Source organism: Alexandromys fortis, unplaced genomic scaffold (assembly GCF_014885135.2).
Source record: "Alexandromys fortis isolate MF-2015 unplaced genomic scaffold, M_Fortis_MF-2015_v1.1 scaffold_51, whole genome shotgun sequence".
In the NCBI taxonomy this organism is placed as follows: Eukaryota; Metazoa; Chordata; class Mammalia; order Rodentia; family Cricetidae; genus Alexandromys; species Alexandromys fortis.
Genome location: NW_026067925.1, coordinates 3,001,269 through 3,026,883, shown reverse-complemented (window position 1 = coordinate 3,026,883; position 25,615 = coordinate 3,001,269). Strand labels below are relative to the sequence as shown.

Here is a 25,615-nt window from a genome sequence, read left to right as displayed (position 1 = left end):
TCTTACTTCCTATGATCTGAAGACCCAAAGTTCAGATATTGGAATCTTAATATTCAAATCATCAGTGTCAGGGAATCCTGACATAGAATATTAATTCTATAAGTTATGTTTCTCTAGAGAACCCTGACTAATATAATATGCACTAATATAACCCTCAGTCTCTGCCCTCCACAGTAGACTTGTTTCAGTCCTCAATTTGTTTGTATCCCAAAGTTTGTGGCATAGTTAACACTCTTACTTTATTTAATAAATATTTATTAACATGTGTAACATTCTAGAAGCCAGAGAGACCAGTGGTAAGGGATGTCCTCTACCAAGTGGCTATTAAGTTCATATATGATTACTAGTGAGTTAGAGAAATACTAGGATAAATAATAGGATAATGTCTCAAGGTGAAGGAAAACATGGAGAAAGATTTACAGTGGATGGGTTAGTTCATTTTCTGCTGCTATAACATAATACCATAGACTATGTAATATATAAAGTAGAAATTTGTATCACTGGAGCTCTAGAGCCTTCCAGGATCAATGGAGTGCCTCTGGTGAGGGTCTGCCTGCTTCATCTGACCATTGCAGAATGCCTTGCATGGTAACAGAGTATGAAATAGGGTGTTTTTCTCCCCAGTGAGAATCCACTTCCTCAGTAATGACATTAATTCCCTTATAACCCACACACACCCCTTAGGCTCCCCTGAAATTGACGATTTGGGTATTAAGATTCCAATATTTGAATTTAAAGAACATAAGTATACAACAGGAGGTGAGAAAGAACACTGCATGAAGGGACTAAAGGAAGCTTAGTCTGACTGAAGGCTGGAATTCAAATGCTCAGAGCAGAGAGTTGCAACCCAAGGCAGAAACAGGTGCCTGATGCTCTGTCAGCCACAGTCAAGATTTTGGATAATGTGAGATGACTTACTTTGATGTATATGACTAGTTTTGAACAAAAAAGGGTTTGATGTATAGGCAATAACTGGCATCAAGCAAATCATTATGACAGCAACTAATAGATATTGTGATATTAACATTGATTGCAAACTTGGCAGGTTTTAAGATCACTTCGACAAATCTCTGAGCATGCTTGTTAGGGAGCTTTTAGACTGGGTTAACTGGGATGAGAACAGCCACCCTCAATATGGGCAACACCCACTGGCTGAAGTTCTAGACTGAATAAGAAGAAGAAAATGAGCTCCAAGCAAGCCACTATCTTCTTTCCTTTTCATTCACGAATGTAGAAGCAATGTGACCAGTTGCCTTATTATGCTACCCGTGACCATATCCCCTTGATCTGTGAGCCAAATCAACACTCTATAAGTTGCTTTTCTTGGGTATTTATATCAAGGCAAAGTGAAAAAATTAACTAATACAGCTATCAAGGTAATTCCCACCAGTTTTTGAACAAAGAACCCTGGAAAGGAGGGAGAAAAATGGCTACATCTTCAAACCAGGCACTATTAGTAGTGTTGGCAGTTGAGTCAATGAGAGACTCAAGGGACAGTGAGATAGAAAGAATGCCTCCTGTTTCTGAAGCTAGAGGCTTCAGATACTAAAACACTAGACTACTTGCTGGAGCTCAGGAAATAAAACAACTGGGTTAAAGAGTCAACATTTTATCAATATTTCTCACTTTCTCATGATAGACTTAAGTTTCAGAATCCCACAATGAAGGATGTTCATGCTTTTTGCATAGGTGAATGCTTAGACTAACTTATTTCCCACACGTTCCCTAAAAAAGTTTACCATGATCCCCATTTTCCAAGTAGACATACAGGATATGCACACAAGTGACGCAGAAATATTCTATTATTTATTTTATTTTCATATAAATTAACATTCTAAAAAATTGAAATAGAAACACTAAAATACAGTATTGCACATAGCGATCTTTGTTAAATGCCCTATGACTTCATAGAAGAGTGGTAATATACACATGGGAAGGACTGAGGGATAGGAGAATTACAAAACAACAACAGAAGAAAATAAAACACTACTGCTTTTCTGCACTTCAAATACAAAGTAAAAGGAAAGAGGTCGTACTTTACATAAATACAAGTATAGCTATGATTTAGAACTTTATTTATCTCTTTAAGTTGCTGTTCATAACTGGTTTGCAGTAGCAATAAATTTTCCCCCTTTCTACATCCATAATTTTCAACCAATATTATTAGCAGCAATTGAAAAGAACAACTATCACTGTTATACAAAACCCTTAATGTATTATGAGTTTACTTCAAAATATGCCCAGAAAGGATGGGAAACTCCCCTGTTGTCCCTGACAGCAGAGTGAGTAGAATCCTTCCCTGGAACCCTTTGGATGCAGGATGAATGCATCCTTACCTCCCAGCTGTAAATCACTGGCTGTAACACACGGTCACAGCAATCATGTCAAAATACTCAGGCAGGCATTTCACTTAACAAGATCCAGATAGATCTTATTCATCTATTATTTATGATAGTTATCAAAAAATAAATCTTACAATTTCATGAGCTTCACTTACTTAAAGTTCTTGTGTGTGTATGTGTATGTGTGTGTGCATGTGTGTGTGTGTGTGTATGTATGTGTGAAGTATCATAGTGTAAGATACAAAGGAATGTCTTTTGATTTCATTTACCTCTGCTGCAGACCAGTTTTTCAGAGGGTCTTAAGGGACACAGAGAGCAACTTCAGAGTGGGGACAGCGTTGGTCATGACACACAGATACTACTTACTTCTCAAAATAGAAACTGTGTAAGGAGAAGTGAAGTAGATACAAGACTTCAGTAGGAATAACATTCACCCACAAGTCTAATCACAAGACATGGAGTTCTGGTTGTCAGTAGAAGGGAAGATGCTTTTGTTGTGACAAGGGAGAGAACCTCACAAAAGGGAACCATAGGTTAAGGTTTAGTGTGTTCAGAGTTAGTGCTTCTTAGACGTGCTGTTTCGGTCTCTTGGGATAACACCAGAACGTTTACAAAAGGAAAAGGGTTCCAATTCTCCACAGGTCTACTGTTTTTGCAATTTTAAAGAAACATATAGAAAGATTCAACAATCAGTAAACTTTCTAGAAAACATGGAAGATTATGCAAGAGTCTCCATGGAGAAGTGATCAGGATGGTGTAGCTTCATTTCCTGCTCAGGTCACGTGGATGCTGTGGACGTCGTTTCGATGACTTGCTTTGTTCTGCTGTTCACAGCTCAGGTTTTCATGCTTATCTTTGCTTTCTGAAAACAAATATACCAGGTAGGGTTAAAAAATAGAAAAAGAAAGGAGTTTAGAGAAGCCCAAACAAGGTTTTTATTTTGATTACATTCTCTGGATAAAGGTGAAAGATCAATTAATTCAAGAAACTACACACATTACATCTGTTCCATCTTAAAATAGTTTTCATCGAAACAAATTACCAAATGCTTTAAAGAAAATAAGTCTTTAAAGTTTAACTTGTAATGTATGTGAAGTGGGGTTGGCCCAACCCTGTCATTCCAGATCCTACATGCAAAGGCATGAATACGGAAGAAGAATCAGTGGATTGGTTCATGGTTGACAGGTTTCAGTTCTCTTCCATCTACAGCATGACCAGGGTTAGCTAATAACCATTCCTCTTATTCTGTATAGATGTACTGAGCTTTGGTCAGAAAACATCAAAGACAATTTTATCACTAGATAAGACTAATTTTGATACAGAAAAACTGACAGAAAAATAAATTTTATCTGAAGCTAGAACTCTTTTCCAAAGAGGGCTATTTTATCCTAGGCAGTTTGAGTCATCTTGACTGTCCATTCCATTTAGACTATGTTATATTAATCTAATTCAAAATGTTTTGATTTGGGCTGGAGAGATAGATCAGCAGTTAAGACCTTCACTGCTTTTGTAGAGGCCCAGAGTTCAGTTCCCAGAACTGTTGTCAAGTGGCTCACAGTTATGATACTCCAGGTCTAGAGGCTCTAAAGTCCTTCTCTCACTGCCTCAGGGTCTTGCATTCACACACACATACCCATTAAAACCATAATAATTAAATGCCATCAATACCATAAATAACTAAAAATAAATGTCAAAATGATTTTATTTGATGCCCTAAATTTTTATTTAAACTGACATTATTTACTTACCCTGCCAACAGGGGTTGTAGGACACCTTCAAATCCTTCAAAACAGTATCAGAAGGGAGAATTTGCCACTGTACCCAACATTTCTCTCAGAGGATACACAACTTGGTGTTTGCTTGTAATGGAGGACTTGGCCAGAGAAGAATCTTAGCTTAACCTTCTAGAAAAGTCTCTGGACCATAGACTCCAAACAGCCTTCTTGAGAGTATATATCATTTCCTATTGAGCTTTATGCAGCAAATCTCATATTAGTCACTCAGGGTTAAAGTGCATAGATAGTCTGTGACTCATGTGCTATGAAAAAGTACAGGCTATCTCCTGCCCCAGCAGTGAACAAAAGGCCTCATATATGTTCATACTTACATTTATCTTAATTATCAAATTTCAAATATCCAACTTTGAGACTAACTCAACTACAAAGGTCTGATTAAAGACATTAAGAAAAGAGACTGTTGGAATTAAAAGCTCATTATTTATCCAAACATAGGATAAAATGACTGAGATATTATTGTATAAATTTGTGTATATTGTAAAGACAGGGTTCAATAGCAATGACATCACAAGCCAAAAACAAGAATAGTCAATACTTACAATCCCAGAGTCGTGTCTCGGTTTTACTTTGTAGAGTGCTTTTCCTTTCTTCTGCCTACACACTTCCTCAGCTTCTTTAACTCTAAGTGGGAAAGAAGAGAGTTTATTTAAACGGGAGTCCACAATGACCACAGAAACTTACTTTATAACAAGGGGCAAGCTTCAACTCATTAAAGAATTGGATTATTGTAAAACACACACAGGAATGCCTCCTCAGATTTAATTTTAAAATAGAAACTGTTAGAGGTAGAGCAGATCACTCATGTGGGGCTGAGCATCCTAAGATGGGATATGTGACATAAATACAAAAGGGATCAATTACTGTATAACTCAGAGACATTTGCATAATTAAAAATGATCATGCAACTATTTACATGAAGATTTAAGATGACAGGTTCATTTTCTTTCTACCAAACTCACCTACATATAAAAGACATTTGGAATAAACTTCTGGGCAGTTTCAATAATTTAACTTCATCAAGCATGGAAGCAATTATCATTTAATTGATGCAACAACAATAAAAAAACTGCACGGTGTTCGACCCTCTCATTGTTTTACGAGATAGGGTCTGACATGGAACTTAGGTTGCTGCAACCTCCTAAGTGCTGGGATTACAGGGATGCACAGCCATTCTAAGTAACATTGTTAACATATTTATGATTTCTTAAAAATGCACTGTGGCCTTGAGAAGCACTACCTAGAAGGCAAGGCGGCACTGTTTAGAGATGAAATTTGTATTAATCGACCTTGCTATGGAACACTGCCGTTGTCCTATCACCTATAATCTAGAGACCCTCTTAAATAACAAAAGGACACGGTCACCAAAGTATTACAGGTGATTACAGAAAAGTTTCTTCCAGTGCTAAAGACTGTTTTGCTAAATCATTTCTTTATAAATTGCAATATATTATTAAAAAAATCGTGGCTGCTTTCACTAAAAGAATCACCATAAACCGGAAGGTAGAACCCCATTAATAGAAAAGGGGCACAACAAGAAATAACATGATCTATCAGAGTCATTTATTTCTTACTCCTGTGATTTTTTTTTCCTTAAGAATAAAATTAACTAAAACATCAAGTATGTCAGGAGAAACTGAACAGGCCGTCGTTTGATCTTAAGGAAATATACCTTATGTTGATTAAATTTCTTGAAACAAATCTTGAAAATGTTTCTTGGGCCCTGTGGCAAACGTTCCAATGACAGAATTTATTTCCTGTGTAATTGATTCAACCTTCCTTAAATGATAGAATGACCCACTGATCCAGGCAGGCCTCTCAAGCCTTTTGTAAAAGTAATTCCTTTCGGATACAAATGCGGCTGGTTGGGTAGACAGTAATTCCAGAAACTGGGGACAGTTTAGACACTGCATTGTTACCACGTTTATTACTTCCCTACCAAGCCATAAATTCCCTTTAATCCCTCCCTAAACATCTGAAGACAAAAACATTCTCTCTATAACAAACTAAGGATTTCAGAGTCACCATCTTCCTCTGAAATAGCTGCCAGTAAATTTAAGCTTGAAGTATTTGGATAGGGAATTAAGGGAACTTTTTTTTCTTCTCCTTTTTTTTTTTTTTTTTTTTAGCACTTAGTCAAAATCCAGTAGATCCTCTTTTAAATTTGCTTGGAGTTCTTTAAAACATTTCATAACATGAAAAAAAAATGTACTTCACGAGTATTTAGATCCCCAAAGCATCCTGGTGCTCGCTCTGCTCTATTTGCAGCAGTCTCGGGGCATATCTTGGTTAGGATCACAGGAAGCTGATTTTAATACAAACATATTTAATTTTACATGAAAGAAAGTCCAGTCATTCCTTACGGTAGGACCCATGAAGACTGGAGAGAGCGTGCGTCAAGGTGGCGTCACGGGATCTTCCAGCTCATTTATTCATTTGACAATCATTAGTGGAACAGAAACTCCAGGTCAGGTCTTGGTACAGCTCGGGTTTACATGGACAATTCAGCTCTACATCTCTAGGCCAGAGGCATCCAGGAGCAGAAGCAAGCAATGACAGGGTACGCTACGGGTGGCTCCCTGTGTCTGTATAAAAATCCCAGAGGGGGCTTCTGCAATTAGTATTCAGGGTTTATAAAAAAAAAAAAAAACACCCAGGAGCATCTTGGTGGTTGAATCTGATTTTCAAACAACCAAGAAAGCTCACTTGTCCATATTTTTAGAAAGAGAAACTGTTACTGAGGTTGGAAGAAAATAAATATGATATATAAAGTCACACATACAATGGTGGAGAAAGAGCCAAGAAATACCATGCTGCACTTCCAAAAAAAAAAAAAAAGAGGTTTTGTTCTTCTCCTGCCACAGGGTCCTACAAGGCAAATGCCCCAAGTGCTTTCTGAGCTATGCCTTAGTGCCTGTGCATCAGTCATTTCCTCTTAGGCATCGTGAGAAACGTGTACGTAGAAAATTAGGGAGCTGGAGAACTGAGCACCAGAATAAATAGACTGCTGTTCTACTTTGTACTTGTTCCATGGAGAATCTGCTTTAATGCAAGTCCCCAGGTCCACCTATAATTTTTGGACTAAGTCCCTCTGGTCCAAAGACAACATCTGGGGAAATAAACCACAGGCAGCCAATGAGTACCCCTGTGAGAAACAGTACTCTCTAACTAGGGTCTGAAACCTATGCCTAGCCTCTCTTCACAGGACGGCAATGCCTTCTCAGCCCTCTCCTCCAACAGAGCACCACTGAACATGCTCCGCTCCATTCCGAGGAACTGCTGCTCCTTCTGAGCGCCAACCGCATTTCAATATAACTCCCATACCAAGACTTTCCTGTTCCACTTGAGACTGGAAAAAGGAATGTGGCCCTGGAGTTCAGGTTTACTGCCAGGATTTGAAATAAAGAAAAAAGAAAAGGATAAAGAAAGAAAGGAAGGCAGGAAGGAATGAAGGAAGAGAGGAAGAACCCAAGAAAGGAGGAAAGGAAGAAGCCAAGGAAGGATGAATTGGATGTGCCTGAGTTGGTAGTGTGCTTGCCTGGCATGCACCAAGCACAGGGTCTGATCCTTACCAGGCACAGTGGTGCACACCTATAATCTCAGCATTCGGGAGATAAAGGCAGAAGGATCAAAAGTCCAGGGTCATTCTAGCCTGCATATTTATTTAGTCAACTTGTGACACATGACAGCTGTCTTCTAAGAAATTAAAAACAAAGAAATGCAAGACAGGAGAGAAAACAAAAGAGAAAAAGCAAAGCAAAGAAAGTGAGACAGAAATAAAGACGGGAAAGGAAAAGCTGGTGAGGAACAGCCCAAGCCAGCTCTCTAGTCAGCATCTTCCCAGCTCAGCTATCATGGCAGATTTTGTTACCTGTCATTTTAGGTCTAGGGAGTAATTGCTGGGGGCCTTTCATCTCCTCCCTCTCCCTGGCTCTCTCCCCTCACTCAGTGAAGCCAAACATTTCCAAAGTGATTAGGAAAAAAAGATGCTAAGAAGAAACATTTCAAGCAATACATTAAAAACACCAACTTCAACACTGTACTAATTGGGAAGGGGGAACAAAATAAAAGAAGAGACAGCATTTCGTTTACAGAAGGCAGTCACTAAAAACAGAGAAGGTATGTCGAGAGGAAACACTGGTTGGGGGAGGGCAGTGGTCCACTGCTTCCAAACAGTCTACAATGGAGTTCAACCTTTAGCTACCTCTTTGTTGAAATGGGATAACAGTTTTGAAGAATCTATGAATATTATGGAGAAGCACAGACAGCTCTATGCACTATTAATGAACATCTGCTCTTTTAAACATGGTTACAGTCACAGAAATGGGAACATGAACCGCCAGGACATTTGTTAATTGAGATTTCACTCTCTTAATGAACTAAAAAGGGAGGTAAGGATGTTAGGATGGAACCCACAAGTGACAGGCTAATTTTAACCGTCGTGACATTCCATCATCAATGCAGACAGTAGAAAGAAAATGCATGTAGATCTAATCACAGGATAATAAAAAGAAAGTCTTCATTCATCATTTTTAGTGATTTCAGAAAAAAGCAAAAAATAGTAGAAGAAGCAGACACCAGAAAACAGGAAATGGGGCATTATCTTTTAAGAGGAAGAAGGGATATTAGATGGTAGATAATGGCTGTAAAATTTAATGTTAATATTTTCCTGTAACCGCTGTCCATGAAGCTTCAGAAACAAAGGAAACTATGCATCTCTGCATAAATGCTCAAACTCCATACTTATTCCTTAATGGGAGAGCCAGAAGTTGCCACAGAAGGGGGTGATCTCTATCTTTTAAGAGAATAGTTGATTACAGCTGGTGATCAAAAGACATACGGAATCATGTTTGGCAAAGAGTAGGTGGTGACCAATGAGTAAAATGAGTTCTGCTTTTTTTTTTTTTTTTTTTTGGTTGCTGAAAGCTGAAGAGATAAGGAGAGAAAGGGAACACACACAGAGACAGAGGCAAAGACAGATGGACAAGAGACAGAGTGAGACTGAGCGAGCTATACCTGGTGGCATCCAACATTCAGCACTAGCCACATCACTGCTGTGATGGCCCAATAGAGAGCCATTCTCCAGAGCCCTCCTAAGATATACAAGGTACTCAGGATTTCTCTACTGTGCCTAACTGTGTATAAATTGCATATTTTCTGTTTCTTCCCAAGATAGCAACTCCAAACTCTCCTCACTAGAGCCAGAAAGCCTGCCTCGGGCTTTACTATGTCTATCCTCTTTAGCAGAGACAGCCAGATAGCTAAGCTAGTTCAAATGGCAATACCGATTATAATCATGCGTCTGAGTTTAGCACCATGTAAAAGAATGTTATTCCTGGACCTACAGGAAGCCTTCTGAGCTCCTCCTCATCTCTGTCTCCCACATTCAAGTTTGTGTCTGCATGCATGTGTATTTGTGGTATATGTATGTGCTTGTGTGGCCATGCGCATGTATGAATGCTGATGCTCATGCATTGTGTGTTCATGTACGCATGCGTTTGAAGGCCAGAATTTGATTTTGTTGAGGCAGTTCTTCATGGAAAGGGAAGCTTACTGATTTAGTCAGAGCTGACTAATAGGCTTCAGCTACTTGCATGTCTCTGCTTCTCCCCACCCCATACTATTAATGTTTAGTGACAGTCTGTGCTGACACAGGGGTCTAGACAAAAAAGAGGCAACAGCGGTTTAGGTGCGGAGTAAATTATTCTAGGTGCAGAGCCAATGATTTTTGAGGTCATATAAAAACTACTACCACTACTATAACCAAAACCTATAAACAAGCTTGCCCAGGTCACCCAGAAAGAAATTATACAAAGGAACATTATACAAAGATCATTAATTACCAAGTTGTAGCTGGAATTTACCTTAAAAAACTCCCATACAAAGTTTATTTTCTCAAAAATAAAATTGTGAATATTATCTGAAATGAAGCTACAAACTTTCTCCACATGTAAATGGAATTTGTTTCTTTTCTCACAGAGCATGTGGGTGGCTGCTGCTTCCTTTGGGCTTAGTGTATCCAGCTTAAAAGTTATGACATAAATAAGATCTGAAAGCAGGAGACTGGGACAACTTTAAGGTTTACAATATCATAAAGAAGACAGATATAAGTAAGAGAATATGGACTTAGTTCTTATAGGATTTGTTAACATCAGTTTTAAATCTTCATCACTTTTTTTATACAAATGAAAACTCTTAAGCTGTGTCTGTACTAAAACTGGATTCATTTGCATTAAGTGTTTTCTAAACAAAGGGAATGGTTTTTCATTTCTGTTCTAATAAAGATGCATTTCCCACCCCTGAACCTTCTCTAGCCCCGGACCCATTTATTGTGAGGCAAATATATACAAAACGGTCGGTGCAGTTCAGTTTAAAAACAGTATGTGAGATGAACAGGGAGACGGAGAGACTCAGCTACAGACAGAAAAGAGAAGCCAGACATCCCTGTAGCCTGTAGACGGAACAACCTCTATCCACCGCCTAGACCAAACGCCACTCTGGCCACAGAGTTATCAAGAACAGATACACTGTCATCATTCAATCCGACGGGAAAGGCAGCTACTTTCCCACTGCTAAGGATAAATAATTTGCTCTACGCAAGTATCTGTGGCAGACAGTCACATCCCACTGGCTCCAGCTCCGATTTCTGAGTTGCTGCTGCCTTCACTCTGGGAGCCCGGTTGTTTGGCACGGGGAGAGGTTGACACTGAGTCTGGGCAGTCACTTCTCTGGTCTAAGATCCCCATTATGAAGAAACAGACCTAGACGTAGCAGGAGGCCAAAACACATGAAAGTGCTATTCCTGCTATTTCAGAATGCTTTACCAAAAAAAAAAAAAAAAAAAAAAAAAAAAAAAAAAAAAAAANAAAAAAGAAAGAGAGAGAGAGAGAGAGAGAGAGAGAGAGAGAGAGAGAAGAAAAGAAAGAAAATCAACATCAGGTCTGCCTACAAATGAATTTTTTCAACCTACAAATTGGGGTAAGTGAGAGGCAGAGATCTTAGACTACGGTTGGTCGGTGGTAATGGCTTAAGACTTCTAGGATCTTTCCAGGTAGAGACAGAAAAGTATCAGATGTCGTATGGAATTAAAGGTGATTTAAGAAAGTTTATTCTGTCGAATCTCCTTTGTGACCCAAATGATCTCAAACTCACCCACACAGAACCACGGAGATCTGAGAAAATAATAACATAAGCATCGCAAAGTCACTGATCATGAGCATCCATTGCTGAAGAGCATGACGATGGTTTTCCAGCTTGTCAGAGAAAAGACTGCATTGGCCCCTCCAGTGCGTACAGAAAACAGTAAGAATGAGTTCAAGACAGTTCTGGAGGAAGAAAACCAGGTTTTCAATACACTCTTGTACTGATGGAAGCCAGAGTTTGGGTAGCAGGGATGTGACACAGTAAGGGACAAGGAGTTCAGTAGGGCACCGTGCTTCAGGTGCCCAGAGACCTGACCCAAAAACAAGGGAGCTGGGTTCACACAGAAGCCGCACCTCAATCTCTGTCTACCTGCACCCAAAGCTAGTCTCCTATTTTCTGAGGAAGCCTCCTAACTCCAACCCTACCTTGTGACAGTTGGCCAGGTGGGCTCTATGAGACTTGTCATAAAATGACCCATGAATTTTTATAAACACGATGAAAATTAACAGAAATTATTATTGCCAGCATTTTCTGGAAGTATTTCTGTGGGGCATATACAGGTGAAAAGAGATAAAAGGGTCATTTGCTTACTTTACTTCTAATTGTGTGCATTTATGCATAAATGAACATACATGTGTGATGTGTGTGTGTGTGCATGAGAATATGGATAGGAGCTGAATTCAAGGCTTCATGCATACTATTCAAAGATAGTTTTCTTAATCTGATGTTTTTTTTTTTTAAAGTGGTCCAGAAAAGGTTTGACCATAGCTAGTGAGATAGAAAGTTAAACTCTCTTGGGATTTATTCTGTGATGCTCCTTTTGACACTTGTCTCTCAAGAGTGATGTGTACAATCATTTAATCATTCGCATCTCACTTGTCGAAGGACTTGGTGGGGATGCGAAGAAACACAAGGGCTATTAGACACAGGAATTAGATTATAGTGAGTTTATTCAACTTCCTCCATGTAAAACTCATAAAAGAGCACAACAAAGCTATTTATATCATAATGGCTTGGAATTGCACAAGAGGAAGAGTGGCTTAATTAAGATGCGGGAGATACGAGGCAGGGACAAACGAAGGAAGCACACTCACTATGGGAGAATTAGTGTCTCAATTTCTCCTTTACCGGAATATTCCTGTCTGGCTTCAAATATGTTTTTTATCTCACCATCTGAAAATTCATAAAACCTCAGAAAACAAAACTCAATCTACCTTCCGCCACCCAGCTCTTCCTTTCACTATGGCCCTTTGCATGTAAAAGTTCCTTGAACTTGTTGCCTCTGGTCTGTCTCTACTTCCTCTGCTTCTGTCATCTTCAATCCTTAGCACTCTCAGAGTCTGCCTATGTAGATGCTGAGTACAAAGGTCAATTGTTAGCCTCCCTGCTTCTCTCTCTGGTTTGCATAGCAAGATCACACAGGCTCATATTGTATGTCCACTCTTCTCAAACCTTGCCTGAACTTGTTGCATTAGACTATACTGTTTTGATCCCAATATTCCTTCCCCAAGTTCTCTCTTCCTGGATGCCTCTGATGCAGCCACTCTGGACTTCTCAATATACTTTTCCTCAGTTTCTCCACTTGCTATTCCCAGTGTCTGGGATTTTCCTTCTTGAGATTTAAACTTGTTTATTCTCTAATTACCTTCAAGTCCCTGCTTACACACCACTTCTCAGACACCATCTGGCTACCTTACAGCAAACCAGCATCCTCTAACTCTGTTTTTCCTTGACCCAGTAATGACTTCTCTTTAACTATATTGGAAACTCCATCAGGGTAGAGATTTTCTGTTTTTGTTTGCAACTTCAATCATTCGATGAAAGATCTAAGCAAAGTGTGTTGGCAAATTCTAAACTAAGAGGGAATGATGGAGATACGATGTTCAGGAGAGAGAAGACATAGGAACACCCCTGTGGGTAATGACCATACATAGAAATGGAATTTGAATAAAAGCATCCTCTAGTTCCCATTTCTCCCCTGCCTTCCAAGCTATGTCTTGTGCTCCTTAGGAAATAAGCTTATGTTTGCCCTGCTGGCTTGAAAACAGGGCCTCTTAGAGATGCTGAGAAGTAGAGAACAGTGGAGATCTGCGATTTGATGACGGAAGCCTGGATACAGACAGCAAAGGCAGAGCTGGACAATATGAGGTGACAAAGCTCGACCTGAACAGGAAGCTAAGTGAATGAGATGCAGCAAGGAAACTCTGCCATAATTACAGAAGTGAGGATGTCACATCAGAGCAGGAGAGAATCTGAATGGTTCTCCATAGTTAACCTTACACACCAGGAATTTCATTAAGAGACTGATATATCCCTATGCTTCCATATAGAACAGTGGGGCCAGTACCTGCATAGTTCTCTTGGTCCAATAAGGATTCATTCTACAATCCTTTACCCCAAAACTTTGTGGCCAGATAACTTACATAATGGAGACATTTCTCCATTTCATACAGGTGTATGGTATAACACACTACCAGATAGATCAGATAGCATGAAATAATAAAACACAATATTTCTATAGTAAGCTTATGAACATTTATGCTAAGTTGGACATGCAGAGATTAAAAACACCCCCAGAAAAGTTGAGTTTTGCTGACAGGTAAACTTGCTGCAAATCTGTGAATGAATAATATTTTTGTTTCATAGGTTGTATGTGTCTTCAAATTGTAGATAAGAGATTATGACTCCAGACTGCAAGATGAAGAGTGAAGCTTTATCAGTCATAATTATTATGCTTAAAAGTTTGTAGGGCTTGTGTGCAGTCTCACTGTATCTTGTTAGGCCATGTTCAGTGGCTATCCCTGGGATACCTGCTCTTTATTTTTTTTTAAAGGGAAACAGAGGAGGAGTGGCTCTGGGGGAGAAGGGAGGTGGGGCAGGGACTAGGAGGAGTGGAGGCAGGGGAACTGTGGTTGGGATGTAATGTAGGAAAGAAGAATAAAATTAAAACACAAAGAAAAAAGAATAGTTTAACAAAAAAAGTCTGTGAACTCCCTTGTTTATATCAGAGAAGTCATTAAATAAGCAAGAAGAGAATGGAAATGGTCTCTAGGAATCAAGCTTTTGAATATAAGAACTTAATTCTTAGCTTTTATGAAATCAGAATGATAAAACAACCTGCTTCTAACAACTTTTCATGGTGAGTGACTATACACTTTATGGAAACCAGCTTATTGTCATTCTGTGATGACCCATCAGTTTTCTGATAGTTACATTCCTGCTTCTCATCAGCTGAGATATTGTGTATTGTGCTTGGTCCTCATCTTTCTCATCTGAATGTGAAACAGCCTACTGGATTTTACTCAGTGGCAGAGTAGAGTGGGAACTTTTATATTGACTGATAAGAGATCAAGTAGAAAATTAGCAAGTGGGTAGTAGTGAAGACTACTGTGCTGCAGTCTTCTCAGATGGGTTAGCATTCTTCTTAAATGATTGTGTGATTTCCAGTATCTGTCCATCCATGCATCCATCCATCCATGCATCCATTCATCCATCCAACCATCCATCCATCCATCCATGTATCTATTCATCAAACCATCCATCCAATCATGCATCTGTCTATCCATGCGTTCATGCATCCACCCATCCATCTTTGCAAAACCAACAATTCCCTCTTCTCCATTATATCTAACTCACCATCAGTGTTATCTAGCCTCCAGCTCTTGTCCAACTTTTGCTTTAAACAGACCCAACTTCACTTCTATGTTAAACTCCAAATCCTATGTTCCTAGTTCTGCTCATGCTCTAGCTTAATTTTTAAATGAGAGGATTGCAATGTGCAAAGAGAGACAGGGGCTCAATCTTCCCTCTCCAAAGGTCTAAATATAGCTCTGCACTACATGGGGATCTATAATATGATAGACTAAAATCCATATTAACAATCATAACTAGCTAACTAGCTGGAGTGCCATGCGCTGATAAAGAAAAAATGAAAAAGAACAAACCTGCATAATTGCTATGGGTTCACACAAAAGAATGCTCACTCAGTTCATTCTGTAGAACTGGGTACCATGGAAACACACCTCTGCCTTAGTTGTACCAGTTATGTATGGATATTGCTGCTTCTAAAAAGACAATATGGGGTTTCTGCAGAGAAGTGATTTCTAGTTTCTCTGTGTTCTCTGCCTTCTGTTTTAAGCACTATTGTCTATCTTAATGTATTGCTTTTCACTAATCTCATTCTAATATCTATGCCTCACCCCCACTCTTCTGCTTTTCCAAATTCTACCTCACTCTGTCTAGTTCTTCACTGTATGGGGAGGAACACACTGTGTTCATACACAATAATAGCCAGAATATTTTTTGAGACAGGGTTCCAACATGTAGCCTTGAGTGGCCTGAGGCTCACCATGGATACCAGGCTAGCCTCAAACACTCCTGGTGCTGGGATATAGGCTAATGCCATCAAGCCTGCCCCAGTAGTAGTAATTTCTAAGGACCCATGGTACTATTAATGCCTACAATGAGCCATTCACTGTGTTGAAAATTTGCCGCTAATATCATGAGTTGCTTCAATATCATATCTTTGTGAGATCACTAATTCAGTTCTACAAGCTGGAAAGCAATGCAAAGTAAGTTTAGTTAATTTCTCTGTTTTACCATTTTATAATTGGCAGCATGCAAATTTATGACTTGGAAATACATACTTTAGAAAGAACAGTAGGTAGAATAGGGCTGTTCTTCTTTGAGGTCCAATGTTAAGTCTTTCTAACATAATTTCTTGCCTTTAGGATATGAATTTGCTAGTGATAATGCTATCTGAGATGTTTGGGGATGAGAGAGAGTGTGTGCTAAATGTTTTATATTCAGTGGTTCATTTAACCCACTCCAGAATCTAGATACTATCAGTAGCTCCATTTATAAATGAGGACCTATCTGAGACTTAGAGTGGTAAGTCAATGTCAAGGGCTGTGCATATCCTACTAAAGTCACAGGTTAAACCCAAGTTTTCTACAGTGTAATCCAGTGTTCCTACCATCTATTACATTTAGCCTTTGTAAGAATGAAAGTTCTGGAAGAATGAGAGGCTGTAGGAAACCAATCCATCAGTGTTAAAACTTGAGGATGGGTTAATACCCACATGAAGTCTGACTTTTAAAATGAAACCTCGTGCTATCTGTGAGCATCAAAAATTCTCTTAACTGATGAACTATAACCACCTCCCATGTCTCATCTTATTTATCTCCGCCACACACTTGGAAAACTTTAAAGTGGCCAAATTTAATTTAAACGATCTTTCCAAAAATGTTCACCCTAGGCCTAAGAATTTGAACCCTAAACTTTAAAAATGATCCCATATAATAAAATTAAGCTCTATTATGAATACACTCTGATGTGCTTTACTTCTGCAAGATACATGCTGTCTAGATCTGTGATGATAATCGTGACGATTTGAGGATTAGACTGCTAGACGTGGTGTGCATGTTGCTAATCACAGTCCTCGAGATGCAGAAGCCAGAGGACTGCAAGTACCAAAGTCAGCCTGGGTTGTCCTGGGAGACTCTGTCTCACAAACCTGAGAGTCAGGAATGTAGCTCACGATAGAGCACTTACCCACTGGCTCTTCCTTTTTCCTCACCTAACAAGGTTTAGAGACTCATATCCAACACATTTTTTTTTGACAAAGTAAAATTCTGAGGAAAAGTTATTCCCATACATAACCTTTAAGCTCTGACTATTTTAAATGAGGAAAATGAATCCATCCTGTTTTCTGTGAATATTCATTGTTTATCTGATAGAAAATGAATGCTTATATTATGAAATTTTGAATTTTTATTTTCAACATGGTGACCAATACAGCTCACCTCAGATACCAATACTGTAGAATGGATTAATAATAACATAAATAGAATCAAATTGCATAGAGTATAATGCTAAATCATTGATATAACTGCATATTTTCTGTATTTTTAAAAGCAGCTGTATGTATCACATCTCTTCACTAAACACTGCAATATTCTTGTCCTATACCTCAGTGTTATTCGGGTGATGTGATGTTAAATAAGCATGCTTTCTGTAGCTCAGTATTTTACTCCCTCCTGATTCATAATTTGTTGGAGACAAAGGTCATTTTGAGGTTAATGAAACTCAAGGGGTCCATATAGTCTCAGGAGCCAGCAGGTGAATTTAATGTGGGCTGCTCATTTCTCCCCTAAGGCATGCTCTAATCATGCTCTCTCCTGGGATCACTCCAGGGACAGAAAGACATTTCTGAAGCCTAAGAAGGGATGGACGAGACCTCATGGTACCATGTCCTTTCCACCTCTGAGAAAACAGCTGTAGGCTCACAACCAACACAGCCAGAATTCTATGTCTGTTAAGGCTACCTGCTACCTGGAGCTGAAGCAACAGCTTAGCCTTTAAGAGTATTGGGTGCTTTCCAGAAGACAGAGGCTCAGTTTTTGCCCCCAAATGGTGGCTCAAAACCATCTGTAACCCTATTTCCAAAAGATCTGATGTCCTCTTTTGTCTTTGATTATAAGGCTCAAAAGGTGTGAAGAGACATACATGAAAGCAAAACACGCATATGCATAAAATAAAATTAAATTAAAAAGAATACCTGTTAGCAAAAATAGTATTTAATTATAAAAGCCAAGAAATACCCCAGGGATAAATGGGTTCGCTGGCTGACATTGCTCTGGCACCAACATGCCTTGACTCCCTTCTTCACGTTAAGCTTCCCTTTGCCAGGTAGAACCTGGAGCCATCTCTTCTCAGATGATGACCATACCAGGAGTTGTCTGTGTCCTTATACAAATGTGGAGGTGACCGCTCTTGAGATGAGCCTCCCTCTGTAGGCACAGCTTCCCTAATAGGTATTTTGAATGGCCTTCCATCCGATGTTAAATCATTCAGGGAATGGCTAAGCAAGGAGACTGTGCTGTCTTTTGCTAGAGGGAGATCAATGAGCTTTGGAGACACACTGGCCAGGGACACTGCCTTTCATGGAGACTGGGTGTGTGATACTTGGTGCCAGTTGGACTGTGAGTCCTAAAGGAAAGGGGGGCTGAGGGAATCAATCAGAGGTGGAACATGGCCAGAGCAAAGTGGAGAGGATGGAGACAGAGCTGATAGATTATTTAGAGGGTGCTTAACAGCACCAAGATACAATGACAGTCAAGGCTGGTTAGATAAACTTTCCAAACTTTGCAAAGTTTGGAGGGCTCAGGGATTCTAGGTGTGTTATTACAGACCTTATCCAGGAAGTAGAGGTACAAATGAGTCAAAATAGAAGCAATAAAATATAAATGCTCATGGGGTTAAAATAAAAAGATGTTAAAATATATTGAGGGAAAGGGCCTCTGGCGAGCTTTTATGCTAATCTGAACATAAATTAGAAAGGCTACAAAGTAAAAATGCTTTCATATCAATTCAGGGATTCTATCAGCTACAACAGTATATTCATTTATTTGGCTTTGCATTATAACTCTTAAAATGTAAAAATAAAACTACACAATTCAAGGATTATTGTTACAAAAGGAAAAAAAATCAGTGTAACCCTGTGAGATAATGGATATACCAATTGGCTAGATTATGACAGTTATTTTAGGATGTATACAGATAACCAGTCATATGTGTGTATATTGTATGTATGCATGTATCCAATCTGTCAAGTGTACCTGAATAAAGCCAAAGAATATTCAGTCTATAAAAATTTAAACAATGACGATTTAAAATTTAAAGTTTGCTTACAAGCAGGAGCAAACCTTATCTGTCAAGTGTACCTGAATAAAGCCAAAAAAATTCTGTCTATAAAAACTTAAACAATGATGATTTAAAATTTGAAGTTCGCTTGCAAGCAGGAGCAAACTGTAAGCAACAGCTTTTCCATAAACCAAAAAACACAAGCTATTTATATAAGACTAATTTGTCCTGAGGGCTACAGTTCAATTGATGGACATTTGACTTGACTGCAAATGTCAACAACCAAGACTGCGCAGTAATTTTATAGCTAGTCTTTCAACATCAGCAAGGTTAACTTCCATGGAATGTCTGCTTGCTAGTAAGCACAAGAAAAAAAAGGTCCTTCTCTATTACTGTCTCCCTCCCCCTTCCTCCCAGAAGACCCCAAACCAAACAAAGGACGAACAAATGTCTTGGCCCTGCTCTGTCACTGGCTTCATACAGAGATTAATATCTACGATATGACCGCAGCAACTTCGGACCTGTTTCAAGCCTAGTTTCTCATCGGACATTATTTATTCTAAAGTCTCAATTTTTAAGTACAGAAGAATCACCTTCGACTTCTCAAACATCTTCCTTTCAGCAGTGGGAAAGCAGTAGCTTTTGAGAGGAAATCCCTGAGGCAGATGGAGGAGCGGCTTCTGCCTTGGAATTCTTCCACCCCAAAGAGTCAGAGGCAGCAGCAAGCAGTGTCATGGCAGGGAGGCATGTGGAGAGCACTTTGATTCCAGAGGCTTTAGTTATCTTAAAAGTTCAGGCTCCAGCAGAAGCCCTCACAAACCCAAATATTTGCTAATTTTCCATTACAAGAACCTAACAGATCTGCTCGTCTTCCTGCAACAGAATATAACTGTGAAATTACTTGAAATTATGTACCTTAAAGGAAGTGGGAATTACCTCCCTGAAAAATCTTGCTTTTCCAGGGGCAGTTTTCAGCCCATGGAAGTTAAAAGATACTATTTTTGAGGGATAATTTTGACTCATATTTTCCAGGACGTATATTTTGATCTAAGATATTTCTACTATAAACTTGGCTAAATCATCAAAAATACTTTCAACGAATGCTGATGGGAAACAGCGAGTGGCCCGGGTACCTCCCAAGCTCCACAAACTCACTCAGAAAAGGACAGCATTTAAATACCCCGTGAGCAGATATACTTCCGAACGAGCTGTTTTCTTGCTTGGGTGTTAATTTTCTACTTGGGAGTGTTAACTACAACTCTTGAGGGCTGCTTCAGCTTTTGAATGGGAAGCTTTCCCTCCAAGCCTCCCTCTTTCTGTTTCTTCTTGTTCCCATCCCTCCCTCCTATTTTCCCTCCCCCTCTTTCCCTCTAGGGCCTTGTGCATGCTAGGCAAACATACCACTACTAACTGATATCTTTAGCTCACATACATCCTTTCTTTCTTTCTTTCTTTCTTTCTTTCTTTCTTTCTTTCTTTCTTATATTCTTTTTTATTCTTATAGAACTCAAGAAGCATTTGAGAAAATTTGAGAAAAATTTCCCCAAGGCATGGCAAGACAAAGAAGCCATTTAGGTTTCTTTCTTAGGTAGGTGCCTCCCACCCCCACCCCGGATGTATACAGACTTCTAGGAGAACTAAGATTTACAAAAAGAATGTGCTACTATCCAGAGTTGAAGAAAACAGTTTTAGGAGAAGACAGGGCAGGCGGACTTATTTCCTGAATCTCTCATAACTCAACTGACATTAGCTTGGTTGTGCCTGAGCAGACACTTTGAATCATACCCCTCCAAAGAGGGGCCACCAAGCCTGTGTAGATGCTTCCTCCAAACAACACTGTACCTTGCATCCTCAATTCCTTCAGTTTCCGTGACCTCAGCCTAGAGCGCCACATCTTTCACCTACACCACAGTGATTTCCTAACGTCTTTCTCATAGCGGCTCCCTGATGCACTGCCCATATTATAGGGAATGATCGCATCACACACATCCTATCAGAGCCCACTCCAGCCAAGCTGCTGATCTTCTACTTGATGGCTAATAAAAGTTTATCACTCATGAGGAATCTATCATGCTCTGGACTGCGAAGTCCCAACACACTTCATCAGTTTCTTTTTATTGCTCATCTTTCTTGGAAAACACACAACCGCTTCTGCCTGGGTGTTTTGACTGTCTTTCCCCTCTGCCTGGAATGCTCACATGTCATAGTGCCATCTCTCTGTCCATCTCCACACATCACCAGAATCTTAAACTCATAAGTACTCCAAAACCTTGCCTTTCCAGAAAGGTCTCCTGGCTATTCCTTTTACAACATGATCTTCAACTTCTGATCCTTCTTTATTTTCTAAACCCATAGCTTAGATATGTGCTTTCATTTATTGTCTATTTTTCTAATCAGAGGGCAAGATCTGTATAGCTAGACATATTGCCTGACATATGGATGAGTATAAATAATCACAAAACAAACTGCCCTGCCTGGTACAACCTTAACGTATGTAAATTAGGACCAGCCAAGGATGCAGACTCCCCGCACATACTTAGTTTCCTTTTACCACTTGGCAATCTTGTTTGTCAACTGTCTTGCCAAAGCTCAAGTGCTAGAGAGTTGGCAATAGGAAGAAAATAGCTCTATTAGTCATTTCTTGAGCAAATATCAGCCAGCGCATTATTACGACCATACACCAGCACAGAGGTGGAGGGCCTTTCTGCAGCTGGGATGTCGATGGGCTGGGGCTGGTAAAGCAGCCTAGCAGCAGGACAAAGCTCTCAGTTCAGTCTCTACCATGGCAACTACATTGGTAAATACCCATGATTCCACCAAGGTCAGGGGTTTAAGGTCGTAGTTGACTATCTAGTGAGTTAGAGGCCAGACTGGGCTCTATGAGATCCTGTTTAGAAAAGATGGGTGATGGGAATTTCACTTATCTATATCCATTGATACTTATTTTCAATTGCCATGAAGGTGGTTTCATCTTTCTCAAACTTATCTATGCTAGCATCGTACCTAAATCTGAATCTGAACATACAGTACACTTAAGTACAAATTTTGGAAAGAATTTCAGCATGGCAAAAGATATATCCAATAAAATATATGACTTTGTAAGAACAAACATCCTAATCATTTCTCTCTAATTACAGACCTCAGCTGGGCTGAACACAGACTGATTGCCACAGGCTTGTGCAATTAAAGGGGTAACTAGCCCTTCTCTTGGTTCATCAAAGACTACCTGCCTTGAAGTAAAATGAACCAGTAAATGAAGTTAGACAACATTTTAAACATAACTCACACTAATGTCTCAATTGATTTATTGAATTAAAATGTCTTACTGATTAAAAATGAAATCATGGTTGGGTATACCACACTTCATGGAGCTTGGGCACCAGTTTTCTGGAGGCAGACAGATTTTGTTGTCTAAAATCATTTTAGTGCTTTAACCTGTCTTTAAAAAGTCCTGCAAGGGCTCTGCGCTCTGTACCCAGAGTCTTCCGGCTGGACCTCAGCCCTCCTCATTCTCTGCGGAATGTTACACTGCTCAGTGCTAGACGGTAATCAAGGAAGATGAGACTGCCTACGGAGGGCTTGAACCCTTCAGTGCCTAGTGAAGCTCATGGAGTATTGAGTGAATAAGAAAAACCTAACCCCACAGAGTTTTGCAGTTGACAGTTCTGGGTGAATACTAATTTCCAATCACAATAAAAGCAGAGATGAGAAGCGAAGTTGCTCTGGAGCGGCCTACCCTCTTCTTCTAGGATCTAACTCACCGTTAATCGGGGACCAAGATATAAACGTGTGCTTAATCATTTGGCTGTTGTTCCATCTCTGTTGTTGACTTTTAACAAAGCCAGTGGGTTAGCGGTCCATACAGAAGACTATCATATCAGACAACATTCATATAGAAGCATAACGCTAAGTACAATAACTATAAACAAAAGTTCATCCTCACATGCAGAACAGACATATTTGACCTAAGTAACAAGGCAGCTGTGTCATAGTAATATCCTGCATTTATACCCTCTTTTCTTAGAATGATGCCATCCCTTATTAATACACTAAATCAACTTATCGAAGATACAGTGTGGATACCACTTATACTCAATGACTGAGAAACAGTATATGAACCTCTAAACATTTAGATTCTGGAATATATACACATCACTTCACTCTGTCTACTCATTGATGCTGCAAGAGAGGTGTAATCAGCTCCATTTTACAGGTGAGGAAAGTGTAATTCTTGATGGATAAATGACCTTCAAGACAATCCCAGAGCTAATAACTGGCAGGTAACTAAAACCCCACCCACTAGAAAGAGGCCAATCTACTCCACATGAATGAGGGGGAACTCACTATATCAGGAAACATATCAGTGAAATCTCACCAATTATCTAGACAATTCCAGAAAAGCAGAGTTCTTCTACTCTATAATGAGATATCAGTCAGAACTAAAATGGTGAGGAGCATTCATACATGACTTAAAACCTTAAAGAATCATTTATTTATAAATAGCAAATGAGATGATGGAAATTTTATCTGGATAACAAGTTCAATGGTATAACTAATATCATTGTTCAGGTTATTTATAAACACTAAACCAAAACATTTCCTTCTTGAAGGCAGTCTCTTAAAACTCAGGGAGTAACTGAAACCTACTAGGCTCAGGAAGTTAGAGGAATCACAAGGCAACTCCTTATAGTTTTATATGTACATACACATACACACACATATGTGTGTGTGTGTGTGTGTAAAGTTATATATAATTTATATAGCATAACACTTGCTGGGGATACATGACTCTCCAATCATCTGAGCTGCTGGTGAGCTGGGCAAGAGGAAGCTTCAGGGATGCAGCTTTTGTGAGTCACTGCCGATTTAGGATGGGCCTCTTGAGAATACAGCTGTCTTTATGCTAGCTGTGCTCCAGTAAGTATCACGTCATACTACAATAAATCCCCCAACTCACTGCTTTGCTGAGCTAGACTTGAACGAAACCTTTTTTTTTTTTTTTTTTGGTCTGCCATTGGTGCCCTAGCTGGGGAAAAGAGACATTTGTTCACATCTTCCCTTCACAAAGCACATGCGAAATCATTTTAGCAATTAGATGGATACCTTTTACAGGTTCAGTAAACTGAGGTAGCAGTTTACTTTTTCTCTTCCTTCCTTCCTTCCTTCCTTCCTTTCTTCCTTCCTTCCTTTCTTTCTTTCTTTCTTTCTTTCTTTTTCTTTCTTTCTTGAAACTGTTTTCCCCTTGTTTCTCCCTCCCCTCCTCCAAAAGAAACTGTTATGAAGGGACCTGAGTTGAAGTGCAGCTGAGCTGTTTGTGATAGCTCCTGTCTGACCAAAGTAGTACAGTCAAAGCTGGCCAGTGTTCCTTTGGAGTTTGCCCTGGAATTCTTCTAGAGGGTGCTGGATAGTGCTTCCTATGTCTGAGTTATAAAAATGTTAGTCATGGCTACTCATGAAGGCCACAGGACATGAATCCCAACTGCTAAAGAAAAAGCTTGGCTTGAAAATTAAAGGATCCCACAGAAGATAGCGGGAGTAGACTGTGATCATGGAAAGGGAGTGAAAAGGAGGAGGGGAGAGGGGAAGACAGAAAGAGGATGACAGGAAGTGAGAGAAGGAGGAAAAAAGAGAAAGACAGAGAGAAGACATTTAAAAAGAAACAAAGGGGAATGCCTTTCCACAGGAATCAGGTGTGAATCCCAGCATCCACATGGCAGCTAATAACCATCTGTAAGTCTGGTTATAGAGAATTCAGTGCCCTCTTCTGGGTTCTTGCTTCTGTGGGCAGTGTAGCCACCTGGTTCACAGACATGCAGGCAAAATATCTATTCACATGATGAAATAGCTTTTGCTATTGTTGTTGTTTTGAAAGAAAAATAAAAGCAGAGAAAGAGTGGTCCAGAGATGCATGCCCAACCCACTGAGTGCCAGGAGAGTTCTGCATCTGGGCATTTCACAGGTAAGTTCCTCCTGCACCCTTTTGTGGCCCAACTGTCTGAACAAGAGCTCTCATTTGCTCAAGGTATTTGGAGAAGGGTTTTGTGCCCCACAGTGATCAACTTATAATTATGTTGGAAAAACACATATTCATTACTCTAGTGAGCTATATTTGTACTCTCATGCCCATATCCCTGGCAGTGATGTAACAGGTACAGTCAGTAAAGATATACAGATGCACCAAGGGAAAACATCGTGGGTAAGTCACAGGTAAATGCTCTCCCAGAAATACGGACAATAGCCTTCTCACTGTGAAATAAATACTATGATGGAAGCAAGACAATTTATAGCATGGAATAAAACACTGGAAATAAGCTGTTATATAATAAAGAATTGGTTTTAAATAAAATATGCTGGTGATAGCAAATAATTCAGGAGCACAGAAGAATGAATAAACTATCAGGGGAACAGCTTAAATTACTGTCTAAATTTTTTTGGAGTTTCTACTCGTATGATGTGAGTGAGTCAGAGTTTCAAACTTTGAACTCATCCTTTCCCCATTGCCTGTCAAGTCCCAGGCACAGAGTTTCTATTACTATAGAAATGACATTAAGGTGATGTCAGGCAGGTAGAGAACTTAGACAGTCGTTTGTCTGGCACACAGCTCTTAGAATGACTCTGGTCTGCCTTAATACTTAGTTATTTTGAAATTGTTCATTTTCAAACAGGGACATCTCATTTTTGTTTTACTTATGT

The 25,615-nt window shown here is 39.4% G+C and overlaps 1 protein-coding gene across 2 annotated transcripts in view; it reads right to left on the bottom strand.

Moving 5' to 3' along the window:
- Positions 1-3,177: 3,177 nt before the first annotated feature.
- Fmn2 (formin 2) overlaps positions 3,178-25,615 on the bottom strand; it is a 265,685-nt gene continuing 243,247 nt past the window's right edge. For both annotated transcript variants that reach the window (XM_050142986.1, XM_050142987.1), the window contains 2 exons: positions 4,678-4,759; positions 3,178-3,204 (listed from right to left, as the gene is read on the bottom strand). In XM_050142986.1, coding sequence (XP_049998943.1) covers positions 3,178-3,204; positions 4,678-4,759 — 109 coding nt within the window. The remainder of the gene's footprint in view (positions 3,205-4,677; positions 4,760-25,615) is intronic.